The sequence below is a fragment of the Amphiura filiformis genome, chromosome 6 (genome assembly GCF_039555335.1).
Source record: "Amphiura filiformis chromosome 6, Afil_fr2py, whole genome shotgun sequence".
In the NCBI taxonomy this organism is placed as follows: domain Eukaryota; kingdom Metazoa; phylum Echinodermata; class Ophiuroidea; order Amphilepidida; family Amphiuridae; genus Amphiura; species Amphiura filiformis.
Genome location: NC_092633.1, coordinates 5,823,705 through 5,850,282, shown reverse-complemented (window position 1 = coordinate 5,850,282; position 26,578 = coordinate 5,823,705). Strand labels below are relative to the sequence as shown.

At 34.9% G+C, this 26,578-nt stretch overlaps 2 protein-coding genes across 2 annotated transcripts in view; one reads left to right on the top strand and one right to left on the bottom strand.

Annotated features, from left to right (window-relative positions):
* The window catches only part of LOC140154146 (uncharacterized), a 67,348-nt gene extending 62,282 nt beyond the window's left edge, over window positions 1–5,066 (bottom strand). The window contains exon 1 of the mRNA XM_072176753.1: window positions 4,885–5,066. Coding sequence (XP_072032854.1) covers window positions 4,885–4,945 — 61 coding nt within the window. The 5' untranslated portion in view covers window positions 4,946–5,066. The remainder of the gene's footprint in view (window positions 1–4,884) is intronic.
* A 5,559-nt stretch (window positions 5,067–10,625) lies between these two features.
* The window catches only part of LOC140154872 (succinate--CoA ligase [ADP-forming] subunit beta, mitochondrial-like), a 29,594-nt gene continuing 13,641 nt past the window's right edge, over window positions 10,626–26,578 (top strand). The window contains exons 1-9 of the mRNA XM_072177523.1: window positions 10,626–10,725; window positions 14,654–14,815; window positions 16,950–17,049; window positions 17,646–17,736; window positions 18,695–18,766; window positions 20,084–20,186; window positions 22,187–22,254; window positions 23,345–23,441; window positions 25,743–25,904. Of these exons, the coding sequence (XP_072033624.1) occupies window positions 10,656–10,725; window positions 14,654–14,815; window positions 16,950–17,049; window positions 17,646–17,736; window positions 18,695–18,766; window positions 20,084–20,186; window positions 22,187–22,254; window positions 23,345–23,441; window positions 25,743–25,904 (925 nt within the window). The 5' untranslated portion in view covers window positions 10,626–10,655. The remainder of the gene's footprint in view (window positions 10,726–14,653; window positions 14,816–16,949; window positions 17,050–17,645; window positions 17,737–18,694; window positions 18,767–20,083; window positions 20,187–22,186; window positions 22,255–23,344; window positions 23,442–25,742; window positions 25,905–26,578) is intronic.

Here is a 26,578-nt window from a genome sequence, read left to right as displayed (position 1 = left end):
CAACCTCTGGCAACCGTTATGTTCTTTGCTTTACGGATCACTGCACCAGGTGGCCCATTTTGGTACCTTTGAAAGTAACAAATGCTTCCACAATAGCAAGAGCATTTTTCGATAATGTCATATGTGTCCACGGTTGTCCAGAAACGTTATTAAGCGATAGAGGAACAAATTTTCTGAGCAAGATCGTTTTGGAAGTGTGTCGAATCATGCGAACACAGAAATTGAATACCTCAAGTTATCACCCACAATGCAACGCGATACAAGAGCGGTACAATGCTGTAATTTTAGACACCATTTCACACTATGTAAATGAATTCCATACTGATTGGGATCAATATATTACAGCCATACAGTTTGCATACCGTACAACTCCTGCTGAAAACTCCGTTGGATTCAGTCCGTTCTTTCTCTTGTAGTGGTAGAGAAGCGAGACTTCCTTTAGATGTAACGCTCACGTCAGGCTGCAATTATGCAGAACAGAATCTCAGAGAGCACATTCATCATCTAATCTCTCAATTAGAAATTGCGAGGAAGATCTCACAACGTCACACAGAGCAAAATCAAAACAAGATGAAAGAACGTTTCGATGAGAGTGCAACGGAAGTTCCTTATCAAGTTGGAGACTCAGTATGGGTATATATTCCTGCATTGCAGCAAGGACTTTCACGCAAACTTCAGAAATTCTGGTCAGGTCCATACCTGCTTGTTGAACAAACAGGTCCAGTCAATTTCCGTGTACGTAATCTAGAAAACAACAAATTGATTACTACACCAATTCACGTCAATCGTATGAAATTTGCATATGATAGGTATGTCCGACCAAGCAATGATACTGAACCAACAGATTTAGAACAAAGAGATCCAATTCCAGGACTTGTTCCGGACGATTGTCCTGAGGACTCTTTTCTTCCTCTTTGGCCACACAAGAATCTGAGAAAACAAAGGTTCCAATCATTCCAGGTCTGCCACCAGTTCAGGATAAAACTCCTGAATATGTGATTGAGCATATTATCAGAGGACGCTATAGAAATGGGCGTCTAGAATATCTCATAAAGTGGCGAGATTTTCCAAAATCAAGAAACACTTGGGAACCAGAGACAAACTTGAACGCAGCTGCTCTTGAGTCTCTGAAGACCAACCCTGTCAAAATTACTGGTAAACTGTAAAGGCCAGACTATGGAAGCAGTATCATTGTTAGATCAGTTGTAAGCAACTCGATCAAAAGGCTGTATGAAAAATATAATGTCTTAAAAAAAAATGTGAAATTAGGCATAATATTATAATTATTATGTGATTTGTAATTATCAAAGAATACTTCTAAAGATTTGTGTGCATTTACAAATTTATGAATGACTAATATAAAAGTCAAGGACGTCAAAATGAAAACAAATATATTTGGCATTTGATAAATGTAGAAAGTTATATGTTGAATTGATTTTGAATTGTAATTTGAAAGTTTGTCACAATTGTACTATTTGTAATTGTGTGGAATTGGATTATCACAAAATAATGTATTTTGATTTATAATGACAATGAACCCGAATGTATATTTGGTTGGCGCGTATGTTGTGGATTTGTACAATATTGGAACAAATTGTTTGTATATAGGTAATAAAGTAATGAAACATTTAAGAAATTAAGAAATGTAGAATTGTAATGTTGGTGCCACCATCATTTTATTTTGATTCAATTAAAGTAAGATATATTAATGTATTTCGCGATATGTACTTCAGCGTGTTACAATGTATTGCGATATTGAAGGAAATCAGTCCGAGAAAATCCTCAAAAGAAACATTCCCATCTCGATGTAATCATTTTGGAACCCCGGAGAAGAGTTTTGCCTAAGAATGTGAGAATATGTAAGGGATATGTTTGTGTAATGTAAATACAATGTATAGTCTTGACTTTTTCCGTGAAACCAAAATTACCTGAAAATTAGGCCTTATTAATAAATTTTCGGGTAAATTCGGTATCAGGAGTTCCACAGATGCAGATACGACAAGGCATTGATGAATTACATTTCGTAACAAGGAAACAATTTAAGCGAAGAAGAACTTACAATTATGATGAAGAACGATTTTCTACGCTAATTTGATGATCTACGATAACTATTATTATGTTGAACATTTAAACATTGTATTTCAAACAGCAAAACTAAGCTGTTCGCTGCTTTTTATAAAGAACTTTATATTATCTTCGCATATTGAAATCATCACACAACGAGGATACACTGACGAGGATAAGAGGATTTATATCGCATGGATATACCTTCATAAAATTTTGTTTAATAATCAATGAATTATAAAAATGTCCTGAATTGTATCAGAGACAGTCAATGATTGTATAAACATAAATGAAATTTGCAATTCAATTATGAACTGGAAAGTAGAACAAATTTGGTGTTCAATAAATTTACTTTTGTCAGGCGCCAAAACTTTTAGGGAGGGCGTATGTTGTGGCGATATATTATTTTATAGCCCGTGCCTTCTATTTTAATTAATTTATTTATTCAAAATTATGGTGTCATTCACCTCGAGTGAGATCACTCTCTCGTATCATTTCGATTAGACTATCGTTAAACGTCACAATGGTCTTTTTTGTAAACGAAGGTTTTGTGGACGATGCAAACGGATGTTTAATTGTAGTCTGTGGCATTCACTCAGATGGTTAACATCTCTCCATAAACTCTCCGTGTGCGTCAAGATTTGAACACAACTTCTTAGTTTAGAGCGAGTACAATTCTCGCTAATTATTACTGGATAATGGAGTTTGTTCTACTCCTAGTTCTCTTGTTAGTTTTAATATAAAGTTTCATACCGAATGAAGAAGATGTAGTAAGTAATAAATATAACTTAATTAACAGTAAATTGGGTTTTGATTGTCTTCATGTTTGTGTGATAATACTCGTGCTTGGCTGATTCTAAAAGCCTAAATAAGTCCCTGGTTGAACCTCTGGTTCTATGAAGAACTTTATTTTAGCGCCCCTACTCAGGCCAAATCTATGATGAAGAGACGATGAACCGAATACCAATCTGAGGGACTAGCCGAGACGAGTGAACCAAGACGCATCTACCAAGCTGTGTGATTATTCCCTGGTACCTACCTCGCCGGTTAAAATATTTAGCGAGTCCTATTCCCAAAGTTCTTTATTAGAATAACAATATCAAGTCCTATATAAAAAAAAAAATGCTCGTCACCCTCTAAATTATAATGCTTCCACCGCCACTGTTGATCTATTTATAAACCAAAACTTGGCCACTTTGCCAACTTCTTTCACGGTGAGTTTGGGGCCTCCAAATTTTGGCATGGGGGGGACTTGAGATTCACGTCAATATTACACAACACGCGTACTAATACGAAATATTTTTGGTGGACCGCGTAGCGGGACCACCCTAGGTTAGTGTATGTTACTAGCTAGCTTACTGGCTTACTAACTGACTAACCATTTGATCTTATGGGCATATCTCGAAATGCCTCGTCACCCTTCTAAATTATAATGCTTCCACCGCCACTGTCGATCTATTTAACTTGGCCACTTTGCCACCTTCTTTCACGATGAGTTTGGGGCCTCCAAATTTTGGCATGGGGGACTTGAGATTCACGTCAATATTACACAACACGCGTACTAATACGAAATATTTTTGGTGGACCGCGTAGCGGGACCACCCTAGGTTAGTGTATGTTACTAGCTTACTTAATTACTAGCTTACTAGCTTACTAACTGACTAACCATTTGATATTATGGGCATATCTCGAAATGCCTCGTCACCCTTCTAAATTATAATGCTTCCACCGCCACTGTCGATCTATTTAACTTGGCCACTTTGCCACCTTCTTTCGCGATGAGTTTGGGGCCTCCAAATTTTGGCATGGGGGGACTTGAGATTCACGTCAATATTACACAACACGCGTACTAAGTAATACGAAATATTTTTGGTGGACCGCGTAGCGGGACCACCCTAGGTTAGTGTATGTTACTAGCTTACTTAATTACTAGCTTATAGCTTACTAACTGACTAACTATTTGATCTTATGGGCATATCTCGAAATGCCACGAAGCTATAACTCTCCGAGTGGTGTCAAATGAAAGAGAAAAAATAAGAAATACAATAAAAACACTGGGGGTTCTAATCCCAATACTTTTAAAGTTGCGTTTATAAACACAACTTGATAAGTGCTTAAAAATCTGAACCCACTCCTTCCCTAACACATGTAATGTTAAAATCTAACCCAAAATAAAATCTTTGACTGGACTTTTTAGATTCATTATAAAAACCTTCGAACATACCACGTAGTCATTAACCTTTATGATTGTTCCCTAATACCGTATGACGTCATAATTTGTTGATATAATTTTCCCTCGTTGATATGCATGATATGCTGTGGAAACTATTATAGGCCTGGCCTGTAACTTTTGAAGTCATTTCCTTCAAACATAAATTTGGAAATTCTCACTCGTTTTCATTCGTTGAAACGGCAAAATATACTTTCTTTTTCTTACAAATCGAATTGCAGTACTTACAGACATTTTCACCATAAAATGTTTTAAGCTTTTATTCAATAGCCAGAGTATGCACAATGAGCAAGTGGACTACGGAGAAGTCTACAAAATGATTCAAACCAATACTATTATAGGCCTACTCTATAATATTTTATGTCCACAAAGTCGCTCTCCCACTCCACTTAAATAACCAGCCTTTTGCTGACGAAAAAGCGAAATGTATTGACGCGACGGGCGTTTTCTTGCACACTTATATTCAAATTTCATATCAAATGCAAAAATCAAGAATTACTAATTTTAAAACGCAGTTAAGAGTCAATATCAAGGTGCGGCCTTCTAATCTAAGCCATACATGTACCAAAGTACAATAATAATCTGCTTACCTGCTGTCGAATACTGGGCCATGAAGACAGCAACCAGCGCCACAAGGAGAAGTCTCCTCATGTTGGATGGCTGGTGAGATCACTACGTCGTCTTTATGTTTCCTTTTAATCACTTGCTTTCAGTAAATATCCAATTTTTTCGACCCAAACTTATTTCTAACTTTCCATGAATCTTGCGCTAGCCTGACCTACAGCACCTAATGGCTGCCAAGTTCACGCATGATGGACTAATTTTATTCACCTTTTTACGCATAAAAAGAGGGTGTAGAATTCGTTTTGTTCATACAACGGGTCAGTAATTTACAATTATAGCAAACCTGGCCATTTGTATTCACGAAAATAACAAATTGTCACAAAAAGCAACCATGACCACAGACAAATGATAAGTATATACACGCAGGATCGCGTTTGGTGGGAAATTGTTTTGACTTTACTTTTATCAAATCTGATATATTTTTGAGAAAGGCAATAGCTTAGTTGTTGTTTTGTTGTTTTTGTTGTTGTTGTTTTTTGGGTTTTTTTTTTTTTAGAAACTCGCAAAATATTTTCAACTCAGATAATTTTGAACCATATCACAGTAGATCTGACAAAAACTATAACAAATTAACAATAAATTACTATAAGGGACCGTTCACAAACACTTGTAAGGGGGGCTGATGCAAAAAAGGGGGCCCTGAAAATGTTTGACCCTCCTAAGGGGGGAGCCTGAAAAAAAAGTTTATATGCTTTTCTATGGGATTGACCCATAATTTTCATGTCAAAAAGGGGGGGCCCTACAATTTTTGAGGTCTGTAAAGGGGAGGCCCCGAAAAATTTTCGCGATGAAATTGTTTTGCATCAGCCCCCCCAAGTGTTTGTGAACGGTCCCTAATCACAGTATCATTACTCTGGAGACCGCGACTATTTGACAAAATCCAATCATTATTTTGAAACATAAGCAAAATTGTAACAATTTGAGAATATATACTAGATTTTTTGACTCAAGATCAATAATATGTTTAGAAGTATTTACTAGTTTAATGGTGGTGGACTTCTGAACTTTCTGCTGTTTCAAAAATGTGTAATTTATCCCTAAATTTTGAATACACATTACATTCTATAGTTGGGGGGCCAACGAGGTTGGAAAATGGTTGTGTTTTTTTTTTGGTTTTTTTTATGATCATGTAGTGGGGGAAGTTTTCAACTTCCTTCCCCCCTGGAAGTCCAATGGTGCGTCCCTTAACATAAGCATATACGGTATTTATCAGTGAGTATATATAGGAACTAGTAGATTTAAAGTCCCATTCCGTGATCTCCGGGCAAGTGTAAAAAATATTAAAATTATTTATAAATTGCTTAAAAGTGAAAATTAAGTCATTCAAATTGTCATTTGGTATTTTAAAAATGATAAATTTGGCAAAAAACGAAGAAAATAGCAGTATTGATGAAGTTGAAGCCCCATTCAAATACATGTAGCTTATATATTATACTGTCAGTATTACAGATTCGTGTAAAAGCCTTATTTTGTCTTAAATACACAGCTTGATTTTTACGATCATCCTGAGCATATCACTGAATGGGCCTTTAATAGATGTGATTTTGTAGGTTATAAAAAATTTGATTGATTTTTGTAAATATTTAGTGATTTCATATTGCTTAATAACCAAAATGTATATGAAAACAAAATCTTGAAAAACAATTTTCATTATTTTTTGCTTGCAGCTGTCACTTTTTTTTTTCTGGATTTCTCAAATGAAAAAAAAACAACCAAAATTGACTCTTTTAAAACTCTTTTCAGCCATCCAATTTACTTCGTGAAAATAATGTATTAAAGGACCATTCCTTGATTGTGAAATTCCGGGTGTGAAATATTAAGATATTTTCTTTTAATTGAAGCTGAAACTAGCTTTAATTCGTGCTTTTAAATCAAATATGGATACTTTATACATACGGCAGAGAAGGGATTAAGGCTACACGATCTTTTGTTGGTCGAAGCAGCCGAAAAATCTATTTTAATTATCAAAATCAATATATTATATAAAATAACACTTTGATGTTTTGCAAAAGTTCATTCTACAAATCATATACTTTGAAAACTTGCTTGATTTATTGTTGTGAATAAGGTATGTACGTTTTACAGAAGTGTTGTTTCAGCCCTCTTTACAACATAACTCAAGAACCACAGGGCCTACAAAAGTATATCTGTTTTATTTGAATTCTTCTACACACTCGTTATAAAATGACCAATGCAATTTTGCCAAAGCTCACTACCATTCGCAAGATGCTGTGAACTACCAAATCGCAACAGTTTAAAACAGTTGCTAACCTTATATCACATAATTAGTGTTAAATGGTCATTTCTTAGTTTGGTTCGTATTATCATTCGCTACTACATGCAAAATGTCTCAGGGAGGTAAATAAGGATAATTTACTGGGTGGGCAATTTAATTTATTTTTGAACTCAATTTGGGGAAAATAATTTACTGGGTGGGCAGTAGTAATTAATGGCACGCAGGCGTTTGAATTTTTGGAAATGTAGACCAGTTTTTGCGTAGAATTTTGATTTGTTGTAAAAAATGGACTTTACCCTCCCCCTAAATGCATCTTATGCCGATATTACCATATTCATAAATATTGCATATTTCAAGAAAAAGTGTGTACCCTATTATCCCAGCAAACACAAAAACGTTTTAAAAACGTTTTAAATAAGTTATATTTTGGTTTTTGGTTTCGGTAAAACGTTTTAATAACATTAAAATGTCGGGTTATATAAAGGTCATGAAAACGTTTTTTCGTTTGGTATGAAAACATAATACAACAATATTTTTAAAATGTTTTCAAAATGTTATTGTAAACTATTTTTGCAAACATTTTTTCCAACTGTTCTTAAAATGTATTTTTCAAAACGTTTTAATAACATTTAAATGTCGGGTTATTATAAAGGTCATGAAAACGTTTTTAAAACGTTATTGGAAATATTTTGGGCAAACTTTTTTCGCAAAATATTTTGTCAACCCCAAAATAACATTCTGTTTAGAATGTTTTGTATCAAGTTTTCAAAAATGTTTTTGGAACGTTATAAAAACGTTTTTATACCCTTTATATAACCCGACATTTAAACGTTTTTTATAAAACATTTTGTGTTTGCTGAGCAGTTGATTACCAAGAAATGTTTTTAATGCTATGAAAACGTTTTATACCCTTAATATACCCTTTATATAACCCGACATTTAAACGTTTTCTAACAACCTTTTATAACCTTTTGCAAATGATGTCGAAAACGTTTTGTGTTTGCTGGGCCCAGCAAACACAAAAAACGTTTTAAAAACGTTTTTAATAAGTTATATTTTGGCTTTTGGTTTACATAAAAACGTTTTAATAACATTAAAATGTCGGGTTATATAAAGGTCATGAAAACGTTTTAAAACGTTTTGTATGAAAACACACTACAACAATATTTTAAAAATGTTTTCAAAAATGTTATTGTAAACTATTTTGCAAACATTTTTTGCCAAATATTTTGTCAACACTAAAATAACATTATGTTAAAATATTTGCACTCAGCAAACACAGAAATGTTCTTAAAATGTTTTTTTCAAAACGTTTGAATAACATTTAAATGTCGGGTTATATAAAGGTCATGAAAACGTTTTTAAAACGTTATTGTAAATATTTTGGGCAAACATTTTTCGCAAAATATTTTCTCAACCCCAAAATACAGAATGTTTTGTATCAAGTTTTCAAGAAAGTTTTTGGAATGTTATTAAAACGATTTTATACCCTTTATATAACCCGACATTTAAACGTTTCCTGTAAAACATTTTTGTTTGCTGAGCAGTAGATTATCAAAAAATGTTTGTTTAAGGTTATGAAAACGTTTTATACTCTTAATATACCCTTTATATAACCCCGGGTATATAACCCGACATTTAAACGTTTTCTGACAACCTTTTATAACCTTTTGCGAATCATGTCGAAAACGTTTTGTGTTTGCTGGGACACTTTGATGTGTGTAAGTGACTTTAGAGTGCGATTATTTGAAAAGGGAATGAAAGTGTTAGGTTTTATTTTGGATTTGTAAGGGGGACTGGAAGCTGAAGTCGGGGCTTTTATTTCGCGGCGAGGGCGGCGAAGGTTTTTTTTTGCCGCCGAAGTTCAGGGACATGTAGGCCTAGGTAAAATGGGTTATAATAGGGCCAACCAAATAAAACAAAGTTTACACATTTACAATTCTCTTACCTTTCTTCGGCCAAAAGAAGAATCATGCCTGATTTAAGTCCTTAAATGCTGAGAATCAACGATTATATCCTCGGAATGGTTCCATCATTACAATTATCTAGTCCGAATAATCAGACCCAGAACAAAATATTAATTTCTGACATGATCCTGTTCTGATCCTGTACGGCACTAACAATTATCCAAATTCAACGAAGCTAAAAAATAGTGTTCACAACTGCATGGTTGCTCAGGTATAGCGGCAGGTCTAGGTTTCTTGAGGTACTACTGTTATGACCATTCCTTATTATGCAAAATAGAGACCTCAACGCAGCTACTTCAATAGTTAACACATTAGAAGTGGGCATAAAGACCTATTGATGGTCTAATCACTTGAATGATTTTGCAAATCTACGTTTATTTAATTTGTGTAACAAACATTTTAAATCTTTATAATTCAAGAGGGTGGTTACGGATGATTTGAACTAAACACCTGGATCGTGATGGGTAATTCTATAGAAATTTTACATAAAGCTAAGTCAATGTATTTTTCAATCGCACCTGCACAATCATTGTTATTATAACGGTATCAATCTGCAATTGATCAATTTGTAAATGAGCAACCTATTTCTATAACACTCCATTCGTGGAAAATAATGGAGCGATAAAACAATAGCGCGACGTCATAGATGTGTATTAAGTCGGTTAATGGCCGCGGATTAGAACGTGAGTGAATAAGAATGGCCTGGGCGCTTCGCGCCGCGGCCATTCTTATTCACTCACGTTCTAATCCTTGGCCATTATCCTATACTTAATTCATGATCGTTGGGAACTGGTGGCCCATTGTGTATGTTTTTTCGCCCTCCACCAGTTCCAAGAACAGGGAATAAAAAACTTCAAAAAAAAATAAATAAATAAATAAATAAATAAATGCATTAAGGGATGTAGCCAGGCCTAACTTCTTAATGCAAGATATATAAAAGTATACATTTTGAAAAGTTAAATATAGGCCTAAACACAAATTTGGAACTTGAATTTTTTGGAGTCAAAACTTTTTTGACCACTCCCCGCAGATAACCTGAAACTTTTTGACCCCGCCCCCTTCTTTAGACTTATACACACAACTTTTTTGACCCCACCCCTTTTCAAGAGGTTTAAAAACAACTTAATTCATTATAATCATGTTTTTTATATGTTTTATATTTTTATTTATATGAACCCTTTTTCTTACAGAGACTGTACATGTAAAGTGTTCGAGCTTCAAAAACATTTATTTATTTATTTATTTATTTATTTATTTATTTATTTATTTATTTATTTATTTATTTATTTATTTATTTATTTATTTATTTATTTATTTATTTATTTATTTATTTATTTATTTATATTTATTTATTTTTATTTATTTATTTATTTATTTATTTATTTATTTATCTTTATTTATTTATTTATTTTTATTTATTTACTAAGTATATTTTTTTGCTAAACATCCACATTGTATACTGCCCGGTACTAGTTTGGCCAGAACGTATATCATATATCACCCAACACTGCTAAATTCTGGGCCCTGGAAAATAATGGCGTCCACCATTTGCAGAGTAGGCCGTTCGGTCCTAACAAAATCCAGTAGAAATAAGGCTATTTCAAGGTAATGCTTTATATTTTGATCACTTAATATTTCAATGAATGTTTTGCTAGTGAAATGAAGGATGTACTTTCTGGTGGTACTTAAAGTATTTGCTTATAGTAATTTTAAGCTTACCAAATAAATCATTGTAAAGCATGAAAGGAGGGAGCTTTACTGCGAAATATTTAGACTTGCTTGCCAGTCCTATATACGCCGTACCTATGTATATTAAGGACTGGCTTACGCCATTTTGGATGTCAATTGGAAATACACACTTATTACGATAATTTTTGCGCCGGTTAGAAACTTGAAAAAAAATCTTTAAAATTTTATCAACGTATATAAAAGTGGTACCAACCTTATAATTGTGCTTGCTAATTTAAGACTCGGTTGAAACAAAATTAAGGATCGAATGCATTTTAGTGTCCAAAAAGGCAAAATTATCGTCAAAGTTCTGCTGAAATCGGCACCCTTGCGCAGGGTTCAGAATTCGAATCGGGAACGAAAATATCCGATCTTTGCGATCAAAAACACAAAATTACAACTTTAAACATACTATTGGCATAAGACAGTATTACCAAACAATATAGAATAGTAAATTTGACATCATTTTCTCAAAATATTGAAGAAATTTGGTCACTAGACATCGAAAAAGTACGCAATCCAATTCCCGTTCAAACGCGTGAGAAACTGAAAGTGCATAAATCCCGACTAGAAATATTTATAAATACGAGTATGATCATGGAGGTATATAAATTTATATACCTCCATGGTATGATACTATGAATTACACTGATTAGGCCAAGTAAATAAAAAAACATGTTTCTCGTCCCCTCCCGCTTCCTTTTTGAAGATTTTGCATTTTTCTTTTTATTTTGCAATCTTTCTGTCATAACTTTTTTTAAGATACTAGAGAAGTTGCAACCGTCTTCTTATAAGTCTTTACAATAGTATTAGAAGCATTTGTGAAGTGTTTTGTGATGACCAGAGGGGTTGACATCTCCAAACAACAAAATAAAAAGAGCCTCTTCATGTTTTTCATCTTCTAATCTTTACGCTATAAAAAGGATAAAAAGCGTCTAAATAGGGCAATTTAGGGCATTTTTTCAATAAAAAATAAAAAATAAAAAGCCCCTCTTCCTCCTTTTTTTCCAAAACCCGGACGAGAAACTTGTTTTATTTTTTACTTTGCCTTACACATTGGTGTCATAGAAAGCTTATGTGATAGAGAATCCAAATCTGTCAGTTTTTGTCAGAGACGAACGGCACTTGTATACACATTTTGAGAGCGTGCAGAGCGTATTTTAGGTATCCCAGGCAAACCTTAGTTAACACATTTGCTAGTCGGCCAAATTCGCCGACAATGTCAATGCATATTTACATAGAAATTTAAAACAACTGGCGAAGAAGGAAACCTACATAAATATGTTTTCTATACTTCACTTGACCCAAATATATGATTTTTTATGGTGATAAGACAATCGCACATGGAATTTTAGAGGGATTTTGATAGCAGTTCCATTTAAAAAAGCTGCTATCATAATGAGACTAAGATCTAGAAACACCCCGAAATGCCGTTTTGGGGAATTTTGCTAGCTGAATCTTTTTGATGAAAGTCAACTTTGACAAGATGTAACTTTGCTACGGAAAGTGCTATGAAAAAAAGGTTTTCAGTTTTGGCTTTGTTTACTCAAGAGCTTTAATTTGATATATAAAATGATGCAGTTTGATGGCAAATTTGAATTCACCTAGCATACCTACGTATTTACACGGAAGTGGAGACTGGAGTTTTACTTGAGAACTCTAGCTTCGAATTTGCACACGATAGTTACGCATTCGATGCTAGAGTGCATTCCTATCGTTTTTTGGTCAGACAGCAGTGCAATTTTTTGTACTGGAGGTTATTTATTCTGTTAATGTTGAAATTTGGATGAAAGTTATTTCGAGAAGTCTAGCCAAGAATTTGCTCACCGATAGCTTCACATTCTAGGCTAGAGACCATTGCATTCAAAATCTAGTCAGATTCACTGAAGCATGACACTGTGTAAAGGAATGGAAGTAAACACACTTAACACAGCCGATCATGACAGGCGGTTGCATCAAAAATGTTGCTAAAATTACACTTCAGCAAAATTTTAGACTGTCCAAAATATGCAAATCTTGCTCAAAAGTTACAGTTGACTCATCAAAATAACTTTCATCCAAATTCAACATTAACAGAATAAATATCCTCCGGTGCAAAAAATTGCACCGCTGTCTGACCGAAAAACCATATAGCAAAGCACTCTAGCATCGAATGCGTAACTATCGTGTCATTCGTGTGCAAATTTGAAGCTAGAGTTCTCGAGTAACTGTGAAACCCATTTCACGCATGCAGTTCATGAGTAGGCATGATCATAAAATTTTCAAGTAGGATATTTTACATAGAAATTATTTTGTTTAAAAAGGTGAGTATTTACACTGTAACTTAAAAAATGAGGGGTCAACCAGAGACCAGAGTTGTAGTAAACTGCTGCCCTCATTTGTCAACTCTCTGCACGCTCTCAGAATGTAAACAAGTCTCTTCTCTGACAAAAACTGACAGATTTGGATTATATCCGATTCTCTTTCACAAGCTTTCTAATGATACCAATTTCAGCTCATTTGGTCATACCGTTACCGAGTTATGGTTATTGAAAAATGCAAGTAAATGATATGCCAAAATAAGTTAGCCAATGATATTACTCCACACCTGTGTGCCGTACACGACATGTTGTGCACTTGCATAGAAACGAAGCCATTTTTGATAACAAAAACTTGATTCTGGAGCCAATTCTTGACCGATTTCAAACAAATATAGTTTATTGCACTTCTCATATATTCCCTGATTTTCCGTGTGAATTTTCCAAGATTTGGTTCCAAACTGAGAGAGCCTTTCATTGGAACAAACACTTAATACACACCCACAGCATAAATGACAAAAGTGGGTATTATTTTGAGGTAAAAAACAATTCAAAGCTAAATTTTCATATATACGTTTTAGTAGATTTACCAGTCAAGCTCATTTTTTTACATTGCCTTTTTATATTAAACATTTGTAGAATTGTGTCACAATTAATCAAATGTGAGGAGTATTTTGTGATGCAACACCAGGTAAATCGAACGCTGGACCAAGATGCTCACCAACTTAGATTTGGACCCCATCGACACTAGACACAAGGAATGACCACGTTTCACAAGATTTTGAACCAAGATATTCGGTTCAACACAATTATTAAGTTCAATAGCATACATCTACATTGTGTACACTTCACATCCAGTCCTTTTTCCCAGTAGCCATTTCACTTTGGAATGCACTACCAAAATCATCTGTTAACATCACATCAACTAAAGCCTTCAAGACATCCATCTAATACCACCACAGACTCCAGCCCCCACCCCCCTCTCTCTATCTAGACCACAACCCACTCTCATCAACTTCCAGTAGTACCTACCCAGCAAACATGAAAATGTTCTTAAATGTTTTGATAACATTCAAATGTTGGGTTATGTATATGAAGGTCATTAATATGTTTTTAAAACGTTATTGTAAAATATTTTGGGCAACATTTTTGCAAAATATTTTGTCAACAGTTAAATAACATTTTGTTAAAATATTTGCATCACATTTTCAAAAATGTATTTGAATGTTATTAAAATGTGTATCATATATGCTTTATATAGTCTGAGAGTGAAACATTTTCTGTAAACACTGTGTGTTTGCAGGGTGGTGGACCATTCGGGAGTTAATATCTTCAATTAAATCTCCCATTTCTATATCTTTCACATTATTGAAAGAAATTGTCACAATATATTTTGAAAATGATTAATAAAAAATTTGACTTTTGGGGCAGAAATGGTGTTGGTTTACCATAATGAAAACCCACTTCCAAATTATACTAAAAAATGTTGCTTTTGTTTTTGTTCTTCAGTATATTGGTGCCAATTGTTTGCTGCCTTCAGAACCTAGACGACACTTGTCTGTTCATGAGTATATCAGCTATGATTTGCTGCAAAAAAATGGTGTTCGCATACCACGAGCAGAAGTAGCTTCAACTCCACAGAGGGCCTATGAAATTGCCAAGAGCTTAGGTAAGTGTGTATGTGTGTGGGTAATCACTAACTATCAAAGTGACAAATTTATGCATTTTCTAAACCAGAAATGCAGATGTATTATCAAATCACACATTTCAGTTGCATGCAGAAGTACCGTAAAAAATGCTTAAGGCCAATCTGCATAGAATTGCTGTGTAAACCCACAGATCCTGGAATTATTCCAGGATCTGTGGTAAACAACCCTCAATTAAGGATCTGAAGGGCACGGCAACTTTTTAGGGCAAGTTGATAATTGCCGTGGATTTTCACTGAAAAGGCAAGGCAGCACGGCAATTTGTAATATTTCAAAAGGGCATCAAGGCAACTGTTGAAAATTTGAGAAGGGCACCAAGGCAATTTTTCAAAAGCGAATAGATGCATTACCGTCAGCTGAATTCGACACCAAAGTAAAATTCGACTCTCAACTTTACACTAAAACTAACCTGATTGCTTAAAAAGCCTGCTTTATAATACAGTTTAATTTACTTAAATTTTGCGATCCCTAGTTCTGAGCTGCAAAACTGACTCGAAATGTAGCGATGAAACAGCTGTAACTTTGGTAATAATATTGATCAAATTCGCGGGATAAAAACTATTTTTGCAAAACATATCTAGAGATGGGCTCACATGTACAAGATAAGCGATACCGGAAGGGTATCGCCATCGGTTTGCAATGGGAAGTCAATGTTTGATAATCGAGAGAACAATTGATTTGCCCAGCGCTCAGATTTTGTTCACATTTACACGAGGTCAAGGACGCTATAGTTACTAACAGCGTTTCTGATTGGTCGATAGTACGTTGAAGGTATTTCTCTGACCAATCGAGAAAATGAAATCAGATTTCTAGTAACCAGATAATGTATAAGCCGATGTGATTGGCTGAATATGTAAGCTTACGTAGGGGTAATGAATATTAATTCACAACAAACTATTGTGTATACTGTGATTGATAGCTGGGTTACGATGCTCAAAATAGCGATCGTGTTCAAGATTTTCGATTTAATTTTCCACAATTTTGCTGGGATTTAACCAGTACTTGTTAATGATTTTATAATGAAGGGGCAGGGATGGCCGGCTAGGGCACCCACGGCAACTTAATTTAGGGGCACGGCAAGTGACTGCCGTCGGTAAAGGACATATTTTGAGGGCATTGCGGCAATGGGGGTGGGCACCCACGGCAATATGCCGTCGGTGCCGTCGGTTAATTCGAGGGCTGGTGGTAAACCATTAGTTCAGTCATATACTTATACTAAACTGGAACAGTCATATTCAAAATATCTGTGCAAAAGCAAACCGTTCATTAGACTTCATAAAACGTAATCTTTATTCATGTAACCAATCCACCAAACTTAGAGCATACAGATCACTAGTCCGGCCGCAAGTTGAATTCCTCGTCCGTCTGGGATCCGCACACAAAAAAGAACATAGACCAGCTGGAGAGAGGGCAGAAAAGAGCGGCACGATTCATCCTCAATGATTACAAATCTAAATCTCCCGGTTGTGCGACCCAGATGGTCAAAGATCTTGAACTAGAACCACTCAGCACCAGGAGGAAGGCTAGAAGACTCTGCGTATTTCAGCAAGCAAGACTAGGTGACCTGTCCCTGCCCATCGGAAACCTTCTACAGCCCGTCCAGCGCCAGTCGCGGCATCATCATCCAGAATCTTATTCAACCATATCAGCCAATAAAGACTGTTACAAAAACTCATTTATACCAAAGACAATACGTGATTGGAACTCTCTTCCACCACACCTAATCAGCATCACAAAACCGGAAACCTTCAAAACTGCAGTAACCAAGCATCTAAGCAACCAAGACTAAGCAAGAATTTTCAAAAACCACAGCGCAGATCACACATCCTGGCCGTTTGTCTCCATTCTGGAGTGTTAGACAGTACAAAACTCAAGACTCAAGACTCAAAACAGTTGTTCTATCATCTGTTCCCTGTTCTGCTGTGCAGTTAAATTACATTCAGAAATATTTTGCCTTTAACATGCAAGAAAACTTGACAAGTGTGCGGAACGTTGGTGACAAATCTGTGAATGTCACTTTAATTTTAAAAAAGTTGTGTGTTAGCTTGAATTTAACTGAATTACTTTATGACACTGTTGAATCTTTTATTTATACAGGTTCTGAAGATGTTGTTGTAAAAGCTCAAGTGTTGGCAGGAGGTAGGGGGAAAGGTGAATTTGAATCAGGACTCAAAGGAGGTGTCAAAATGGCTTACTCGTAAGTAAATCAATCTTGTCATGCTGATTACCAATACCATTATAATTGGATGTACTCTGTGGGTGGATCAATGTATGCACCCTATTCAGTGTGTGTGACCATTGAAGTGCAATCATCCCATTCATTGTCTTTATCTGTCAAGGGGATTAAAAATCTGTGACCCATCACAAAAATTGAGCCTGTTTTGCTTCATAAAACAGCAGTTTATCCTAGTGTTTAAATTTCCATTTTCATTTCTGAAGCCATGTGGTCAGTTTTGATGTGATCGGTCATATATATAGTTTGCCCTTCCTGCAATGTATGGCTTTTTTGTTATGTTGGAAACACAAAAGCTCACATCTTTTGTACTGGAAGTCAAAATTTAAATTGTTCCAAATTTTTGTTGATCATTTGGTCATCCACTGACTGAGTAGCTGAGGCAAATAAAGAAATTATACATAGCTCAAAGATTTATAATGTTTTTTAAATGCAATTAAAATGAAATCTATAGCACATAGTATTGTTGGCCTAATTTCATATAAACAAGACTTAAAATGAATCAACTGAATGCAGTATAAAGAATTGCATACATACATAACCTTTATTTTATATCATAGGCCAGAAGAAGTGAAAGCCCTAGCAGAGCAGATGATTAATCACAAACTAATTACAAAGCAGACAGGAGCAGCAGGGAGAATATGCAAATCAGTAAGTACCGGTGGTGTACAGTTTTGGATTTTGACATTTTCCTTGGTGGCAACGATGTAAACAACGTCCGGGTCATTAATAATTAATTAGGTAAACCCAAATATGGAAACCTCCAAAAGTATGCTAATTTAGAGTTCAACGAATCAGAATACGATCCACTACCTACAAATTTATGCAAATGAGTTGAAGGAGATTACTTGAACATGTACACTAATTCTCATCTAGCTTTACTAAAAGATCTTTGGGTTGCACCACACACATGCTGACAAACCATCCTTGTATGCCTGTGGATGCACTCTACAAGATTAGGTTAGCGCAGCTATGTGATGTCACTACCAAACTCTAGTCTGGCGTATCCTTGGTGTAAGATATTCAGTATTTAAAGAACAATTGTTTTAAGTTTTATTATTTTGTTTGGTTGTTTGTTTATTTGCACATGCACATTAGTGCAAATTGCTACCAGCTTGTAGAGGCCGTCAGCCTTTTCTACGGGACCCGCCATATCTTGTGGGTACTGCCGTTCAGCATGTCATGCGTTAGACATTACGCCTCCGACTACGTGGAAGTCGCAATGCGTGACGCACCTCTTCAGTCAAGCGTCAACGCGTTGATCTTAGCAACAAGGCACTCCTTACCCACAAGATGGCGGCGTTGACGTCACAATGACTACCCCTATTGTGATGCTTATGACTGGTATCAGTGTATTTTAACATCAAATGCTGTTGATGCAGCATTTTTGAAAAATGGAGTACATAATTATTGAGTACAGCTTTAATTTGGGTCTCTTGTCCATGTTTAAAATTTAATTCCAAAAGCAAATATCAAGATACCCAATTGTTTACATTTTTTAACAGCTCTACCAGTCGTATATGAATTCGTATATGATATGCTCTTCATAAGTCTTGAAATATATAGTTATAATAAATATACATGTGATATATTGTCTATTTCTTTTCAGGTTTTAATATGTGAAAGAATGTACCTGAGACGAGAATTTTATTTTGCAATCACTATGGAAAGAGCTTTCATGGTAAGTATTGTCAAACATAAATCTTAAACTTAAGGTATGTGATTGTTACATGTGTATGTAGCCAATTTTGACTTTCTGCTGCTTCAGTGACCTGAACATTTTTTGCTCTTCAATACAGATGATTATACTGTATATGTATAGACTTCTGTTTTTATGCCACTTTTGATTTCTTTTGCCTGAATTCCTGCATCTTTAAAGTCCAAATTTCCGCACTTTTATTTATTTTCAGTGAAGTGAAGTGTAGTGTACTGAAAGTGTGTAATTGCTCCCAATGTACAACGCACATTGCTTTGAATGTGTGTGTGCGCCGCACAGGATTGGTTCATTTTGCTTGGTGACGGAATGCACTATAGAAAAATGATTAAATTCATGTACATCGTGGAACATACTCTTTGCATGGCTGTGCGTATTAAGCAGTTGTACGCAAATAGCCTCGCTAATATGGACGCGTAGAGTAGCGCTGTACGCGCGTTTTGGTAACATGATTAGTCGCGGAGTAACAATCGTAATTGAATGTTCCATGATGTACACAAATTTTAATATTTTTTCTATAATATTGATTGCATTTTCTGGCATTTTTAGTGAAAAATGTGCTATAAATATAGCAACAATTTTAGTTTTTCTTTGTTGTATAGTAATTAAAACTACATATGTGACCATCCAGCACAACTGAGCTCTGAAGTCGCCAATCATCATTTTTGAGATATTCATCATGTCTATAGTACTTGACATTAAAGTAGTGAAAAATAAATTAAAACAGTCAATGAATCCTTTGTTTCCTATTGTTTATTGTTAAGTTCAATGGAGCATATCTCAAAAGTGGCACTGGAGACACATATTACTTGCTGCTCAAGTTAGACCCAGCAATGCACTTTGTCGACTGAATGATGATGCTAGTCCAATTCCAATGTATCAACACCTCAGCATGTGTGCATTGATTTATTTATCCAATTATGTCTCTCTCAACAAGTAATATGCCGTTTTTAATCTATTGAAGTAGACCATTCAACACCATATAATTTGTAACACGATCTGGTCCAGGGGGGGGCAAAGGAGGCATTTTTGAAAATTAAGTTACTGTAATTATTACATTATAAATACAATAGGCTATCATTTACTGAAAACACCAAAGGTCTAGCATACTTGGTTCTAAAATTATGCAGTTTTTTATGCCTATTTTCTTATGTACTTTATTGTTTTTTTACTCTATATTTTTACCTTTATCTCAGTTTAAAATTTGCCGCCTTTGGCCCCCATGGACCAGATCGTGTCACATTTAAGCATACATATAATTTTTCTATTCTTTTATGACACCAGGGTCCCGTATTAATTGCCAGTGCACAAGGTGGAGTGAATATAGAAGATGTTGCTGCAGAGAATCCCGATGCTATCATCAAAGAACCAGTCAGTATCACAGCAGGTAATTGCAAATCAATTGAATTGAAACCTGACGTTGAGAATATGTGCCTGGCCTATATCTCAAAAATTGAGTCTACCAACTTTCCTGCCCATTTATGATTTTGGAAAATGCATGAAGGATTAAAGCAGTAGATGAAGCTTTACACATAATTAAATACTGCTTGGTGAGTCGGGTGATGTCAACGCATTGAGGCAACTGTTTTGTGCGTACACCTATGAAATGTCTTCAAACTATGTGTACGCCAGCGTTTAGAGCGGAAACTAGCAATTTGGAGCTGGGCCCAATGCTCACTGACTCACCAAGGTGAAAAATAGTATGATATGTGTCACCTTATTCACATTATCAGTGGTTTTAGACTGGAAGAACAGGAATGTCTTCCTTGTATATTCATCAACTTTTAAGCGGATGCTTTAAAATGCTCAGCACTTCAACAGGTATATGCTACATTTCTTGAGCATCATCCACAACACATGGCCAGAACCAAACTGTGAATGAGGTGATTGCACTGCTAAAAAATGCTGTAGTTTCAGATCTGCACCCATTTCTAAGACAAACTAGCCAGGGTTGTCACTAATGTGATATTAGCAGAGGTGTAAGTCTTCCGAAATTCCGAATTCGAAATGTGCTCCCAAAAAAAAAAAAAAAAATTCGGAAATTTTAATTTTAAATTTTTTTTTTTTACATTGGCCCCAGAAGCATAAATTATAGGGGTCATAAAATGTGTCTAAATTTTTTTGAGGGGGGTGATACCCTGCAGCCTATTCCCCGTACACGCCCCCTTGCACTTCCGGAAATTTGGTGAGGTGCTCACCTTTGGCTCGCATGTGTTTCAGGGAGTGGATTGTTACCTCACTTACACCTTTGTATTAGGACTGGTTGTTTGTTCAGAACATGTTCATATTTCAAGCACAAAATATTGGAAATATTTAGCATGTTCAGTCAAATTTAGTGCCGGTCAGGAAGTATTCAATACGGGCTAAGTGTTGGTCATTAACACTGAGTGCTGGCTGTGGGTGACCGGTGCCAACCAGCGTAATGACGTTTCTGAAAGAAGTATTTAAAAATAGAATTTTACATTGGCAAAAATCTGTCAATTGTTAATTTCAATGAGTTGATTTTATAAATACTTGATTTAGAGTTGCATGACAAAGTTGTCAATTGTTGTTGTCTTTCACTACTAATGGTTAGTCGCAATTTTTGACTATAACTTGGTGATGGTGACAATATATTTTGGCCCCAGAAGCATAAATTATAGGGGTCATAAAATGTGTCTAAATTTACACTACAATTTGTTTTGCATCTGCATTGAAATTTTATTCAATTCCATTGAAATTGGTCTACTTCAAGTTAATAAGTTTATTTGTGAGCAGAATTTAATGTTGTATTATATATGGTGTAATATTCCCTTTAATTAATGACCCTTGGGTGTAACATTTTCAAAAGGTGTTATGTTTATTAGGTCTTTTTTACACTGATAAATTTAAAATCGCTAGGTAAGTTTAAAAGTCACATTTTGTATGTGAACACAGTAAGTGAATGTGTGACATTATAATGTCAAGTTTATGTGATGTAATGAAATGCCTTGAATTTTCTCAGCATTACATATAAGTACCATACTTCAGTTTGACAGGCAATTCACACAGTACCAACTGTTACAATCAGTACTGTACATAATTATGGCTAAAGGAACATGAGTTTATGTGATGTTATGAAATGCCTTGAATTTTCTCAGCTTTACATGTAAGTACCGTACTTCAGTTTGACAGGCAATGCACACAAAATATGATTTAGGCTGTGGTTCCTGTGGATAAAGCATGTTATAATGATGTCACAGGTTCAATTACTATGTCCATGTACTAACAACTAATCTTGTCTCACACTTCCCAAGTGCAAGAGCATACCATCATTACCAACTGTTACAATCAGTATTGTACATTCTGGAACATGAGTCTTTAATACAGCACTTCAGATTAATACTACTCGTATGTTTATTTTGATAGGTATCCAGAGGGAGCAGGCAGTGAAGGTTGCTAAGCTAATGGGATTCACAGATAACTGTGTTGAGCAGGTAAATTCACTATGACCCAAATGAGCAAAACAACAAGAGAACATATAAACTGTTCAAATAAAGAAAGTCCGCACTTATGTAACCCATCCTACACCAAAACCTGATCTTGTTATGACAATGTGATTGATACGGTCGTGTGCAGAATCTTGTTAGCTCCAATTTGATACCAAATTAACTACCAAACACTCAAAAGTGACAAAGATTGATACCAGTTTATGGCATTTGTGCATTTTCAAAACTTGCAAATCGAAACGATACACTCGGTCGAAATTGCTTAGCGTGACAATGTGGTCAAGCTTGCCCCTATCGACTATCCCAAGTACACGCTTTATTCAATTGTTAATTAAAAACGCATGGATTGCTACAGTGCTTTACTGATGAATACTAGGGCACAATGCGATCGATATGACCTAGCGGTTGTTTCGGGTTATGTCAATGGTCACGCTCTGCCTTTCACCTCTACAGGTCCATGTGGTCCATTTTTAATTTCGAAAATGCACCAAATTTCATATACTGGTATCAATCTCTGTGAATTTAGAGTGTTTGGTAGCATATTGGGTATTAAATTGGAGCTAAAATGATTCTGCACACAACCTTATCTATCAAATTGGCACAACAAGTTCAGGTTTTGGTGTAGGACGGGTTACATAAGTGTAGACTTTCTTTATTTGAGCAGTTTATAAGGCACTGCATGCCCAATGCTTATACTGGAACTGAAACAGAAAAGTTTGAAATAGCCTAACTAATATAATGATTGGGGATAGTCATTGGAATAAGAAAACAGATAGTGAGTACTATACTACTAAAAGATCTTGGTGTATAATCACTGGCCAATATTATTTGTGTGACTTTGTATTTAAGTTTTCACTTTTTCACTTTTATTTGAAATTATAACATATTTAACTATCACTTGTGTTTGTGTCTTAATTTTGATGAAAAATATCATCAATGTAGTGCTACTTTTATTATATCTTGTATCTTATGATATAATTTCCTGCTCTCTTAACTCCCTTCTTTTCTCTTTATTAGCCATAATAGTTAATTTTTAATTCACTAAATAAAATGCTTTTTTATTTATCTATATGATCAGGCTGCTGATATGTTCATTAACTTATATGAAATGTTCATCAAGTATGATGCTACTATGATAGAGATTAACCCCTTAGCAGAAGATAACCACGGCAACGGTGAGTTCAACCTCAAGGAGGGCTAAGTCATTAGTTCCCATGAGTGCTCTCAAGCTTATATACAACTCTATTGTTGCACCACATTTCAATTATTGTGATATAATTTGGGGTAATTGTACCAAAACAGATTCAATTAAGTTGCAACGAATGCAGGCAAGAGCTGCTAGATATATTTGCAATGTTCTTTGGGACACATCAGGGTCTGAAGTCCTTAATCAACTCAGCTGGTTGAAACTTGTTGAAATAAGAAACATCCATTTGGCAGAGTTCATGTTCAGGGTTACAAACAACATATATACTTCCTGATAATATTTGCATGTTATTTGAGAAAAAGGAATATAATTATAATCTCAGGCGTAATCCAAATAATGTTGATGTTCCTTTTCCTTCAAATAACTTTAAGAAACGCAGTCTTTCATACAGGGTGCTCATCTATGGAGCGATCTCTCAGCTGGAGCACAGTTGTGCGATAGATCTGCTGCGTTCAGGAGATTGCTTTACTGTAATTATGAATTGAACTTTGCCTAAATGTTTGCTTTTGGTTATTACTTTGTCAATTGTACTTGCTTTGTATGTTTAATTTATATTTTATCACTTTGTCATATATAGTTTTTATACTTGTTTTGTATTTCCATTTTACTTTTAATATCCTTGATTAATGATGTAATGTAACATGTAAATTTATGTAGCAACACGGCCCCAGGGAAGACCAGCTCAAGGGCTGATCTGGGCTTTTCCGTGTATAAATAAAATTGAAATGAAATGAAATAAGTGAGTTCAGTCATTCAGAACAGAGTGCATTTCAATGGTGACAGATTTTGAACTTATAAAATCAATTCTTAGGTCAGATTGTCCCCACATAACTTTCATGAAATAATCAAAGATCATTTGAACATACCTTAGAAGTACCAGTGTTGTAAATGAAAAATAAAATCACAGGAATTTCCTATCAGTCAAAGTTCATACCCATGTGTGATATCACCCATTTTGCATGTTACAAGCAATGTATTCTATTCTGAATGACCAAACTTGCGACTCTTGCGTAAGTTGCGTATATCAATAGTTTAATCCAAATTATCCAGTGATCACGACTAAGAGGCATTCAAGTACAATGTTAATGTGGACCAATAGTTTTTATTCGGAACTCACATTATATTCAATCCCATTCTGAAATTACTTTCTCGTTAGATGAAACCGCTCACAAATGTGTGCCGTAAAAGACACTGTAAAAGATTACACTGCCAAATTGACTTTAATGTACTCCAAGGTTTTTATTTTGATGACACCAGTCTCACAAGTTCATCTCCAAATTGTTGGCTAGATATCTCATAATACAAATGATACAGTTACCTCTGACATTTACAAATTAGGCCATTTTAGGGATACAGGTTGTTTATACTCAAACATTAAGAAGTACACTCTAAAATATACTACACCTTTGTATTTAAGGGGGTTCGAAACGATGTTTCTGGAAAACAGAAAGTAAATTTAGAACCATTTGAATAGATTGAATAAGTTAAGCTAAATACACTGAGCAAAATAGTTTTTGTTTGAAGGAAATCGGACATACGGTTGTCAAGATATACATGTTTTTAGTTTCTTTGTATTCTATTGTTTTTGCCAATATATTGATGAAGTTAATGAGGAAAATTGGCAAAATGTGCTCATGAATATTCATGTTTGCCAATATTATACCTTCAATATCTTATGAATAAACCTTCATACTACTTTTATTTTATATGATTTTGCCATGAAACTTTGCCAATGTGTTTCTATGGCCTAAAACATTAACATGTGATTTTCCCGCACATCTAATTAGCATATTTGTATAATTAATTAGTATTATACTTAAGGCTAATTAATTATGCAAATATGCAAATTAGATGGGCGGGAAATCACATGTTAAAGGTTTAGGTCATAGAGACACATTGGCAAAGTGTCAGGTCAAAATTCGTAAAGGTAAAATTAATGAGCACATTTTGCCAATTTTCCTCATTAACTTCATCAATATATTGGCAAAAACAATAGAATACAAAGAATCTTTCAACAGCAATATCTCAAAAACCGTTTGTCCGATTTGGCTCAAATTTTAGAATTAAGATTATTTTGCATATCTCTATGGAACAAGTCTATTTTAATCTCAACCAGAGCAACTTGATTTTGCCTTTTGTACCACCTTAAGATTTACTTGAATATGTATTCTAGCATGAAAGTTCATCTGTGTTGATAAACTTCATAATTGGAAATTTAAACTTATGATCTCAATTTTGAATATGTATTCTTGTATTTTTTCCATGACAGTGATATGCATGGATGCCAAGATTAACTTTGATGACAATGCAGCATTTAGGCAAAAGGAAATCCATGCTTTAAGAGACTTGACTCAGGAAGACCCCAGGGAAGTAGAAGCATCTAAATCTGACTTGAATTACATTCAGCTAGATGGGGATATCGGATGTCTAGGTATGCAAAATAATATCATAACTGACATTCAAGTCAAGTTCTTATGGGCCAGCATGCTTTTTAAATGCTATAGCTAGTCTTGCTTGAGCATTTTGCATAGGTCTGGACCACAGATTTTCTATGGACCTAAGTGTGCGTCCCTTACAAACCAACCTACCATATTTCCTCAAATAGTTGTCCCCGGGGCCGTTGCAATTAAAGGCCCATTCAGTGATTTGCTCATCTCGACGATTGTAAAAATCATCAAAATTCAGATTTTGGTACCTTGTCATTGTCATAAATATGTAAACATAGCCTGCTAGTGGTTCAGCCGAAAGCCGTGTATTTAAGACAAAAATAAGGAATTTATATGAATCTGTAATTTAGATACTGACAGTATCTAAATTAGCTACATGTATTCGAAAGGGGCTTCAACTTCGTTAATACTTCTGTTTTCTTTGGGTTTTTTTCATTTCAATAATAGCAAATGACAATTTGCATGACTTATCCTTCACTTTTAAGCAATTTATAAACAATTTTAATTTTTTTACACTTTCGCTGGAATCACTGAATGGGTCTTTAATGTTGTACAGGAGTCGCTTCTCAAAATAGTCCAGCTCAACATGCTATGTGAAATCAGTTGTGTCTCTACTAAATTTATATACAAACAATTATATGCATTATATGCAAGGACT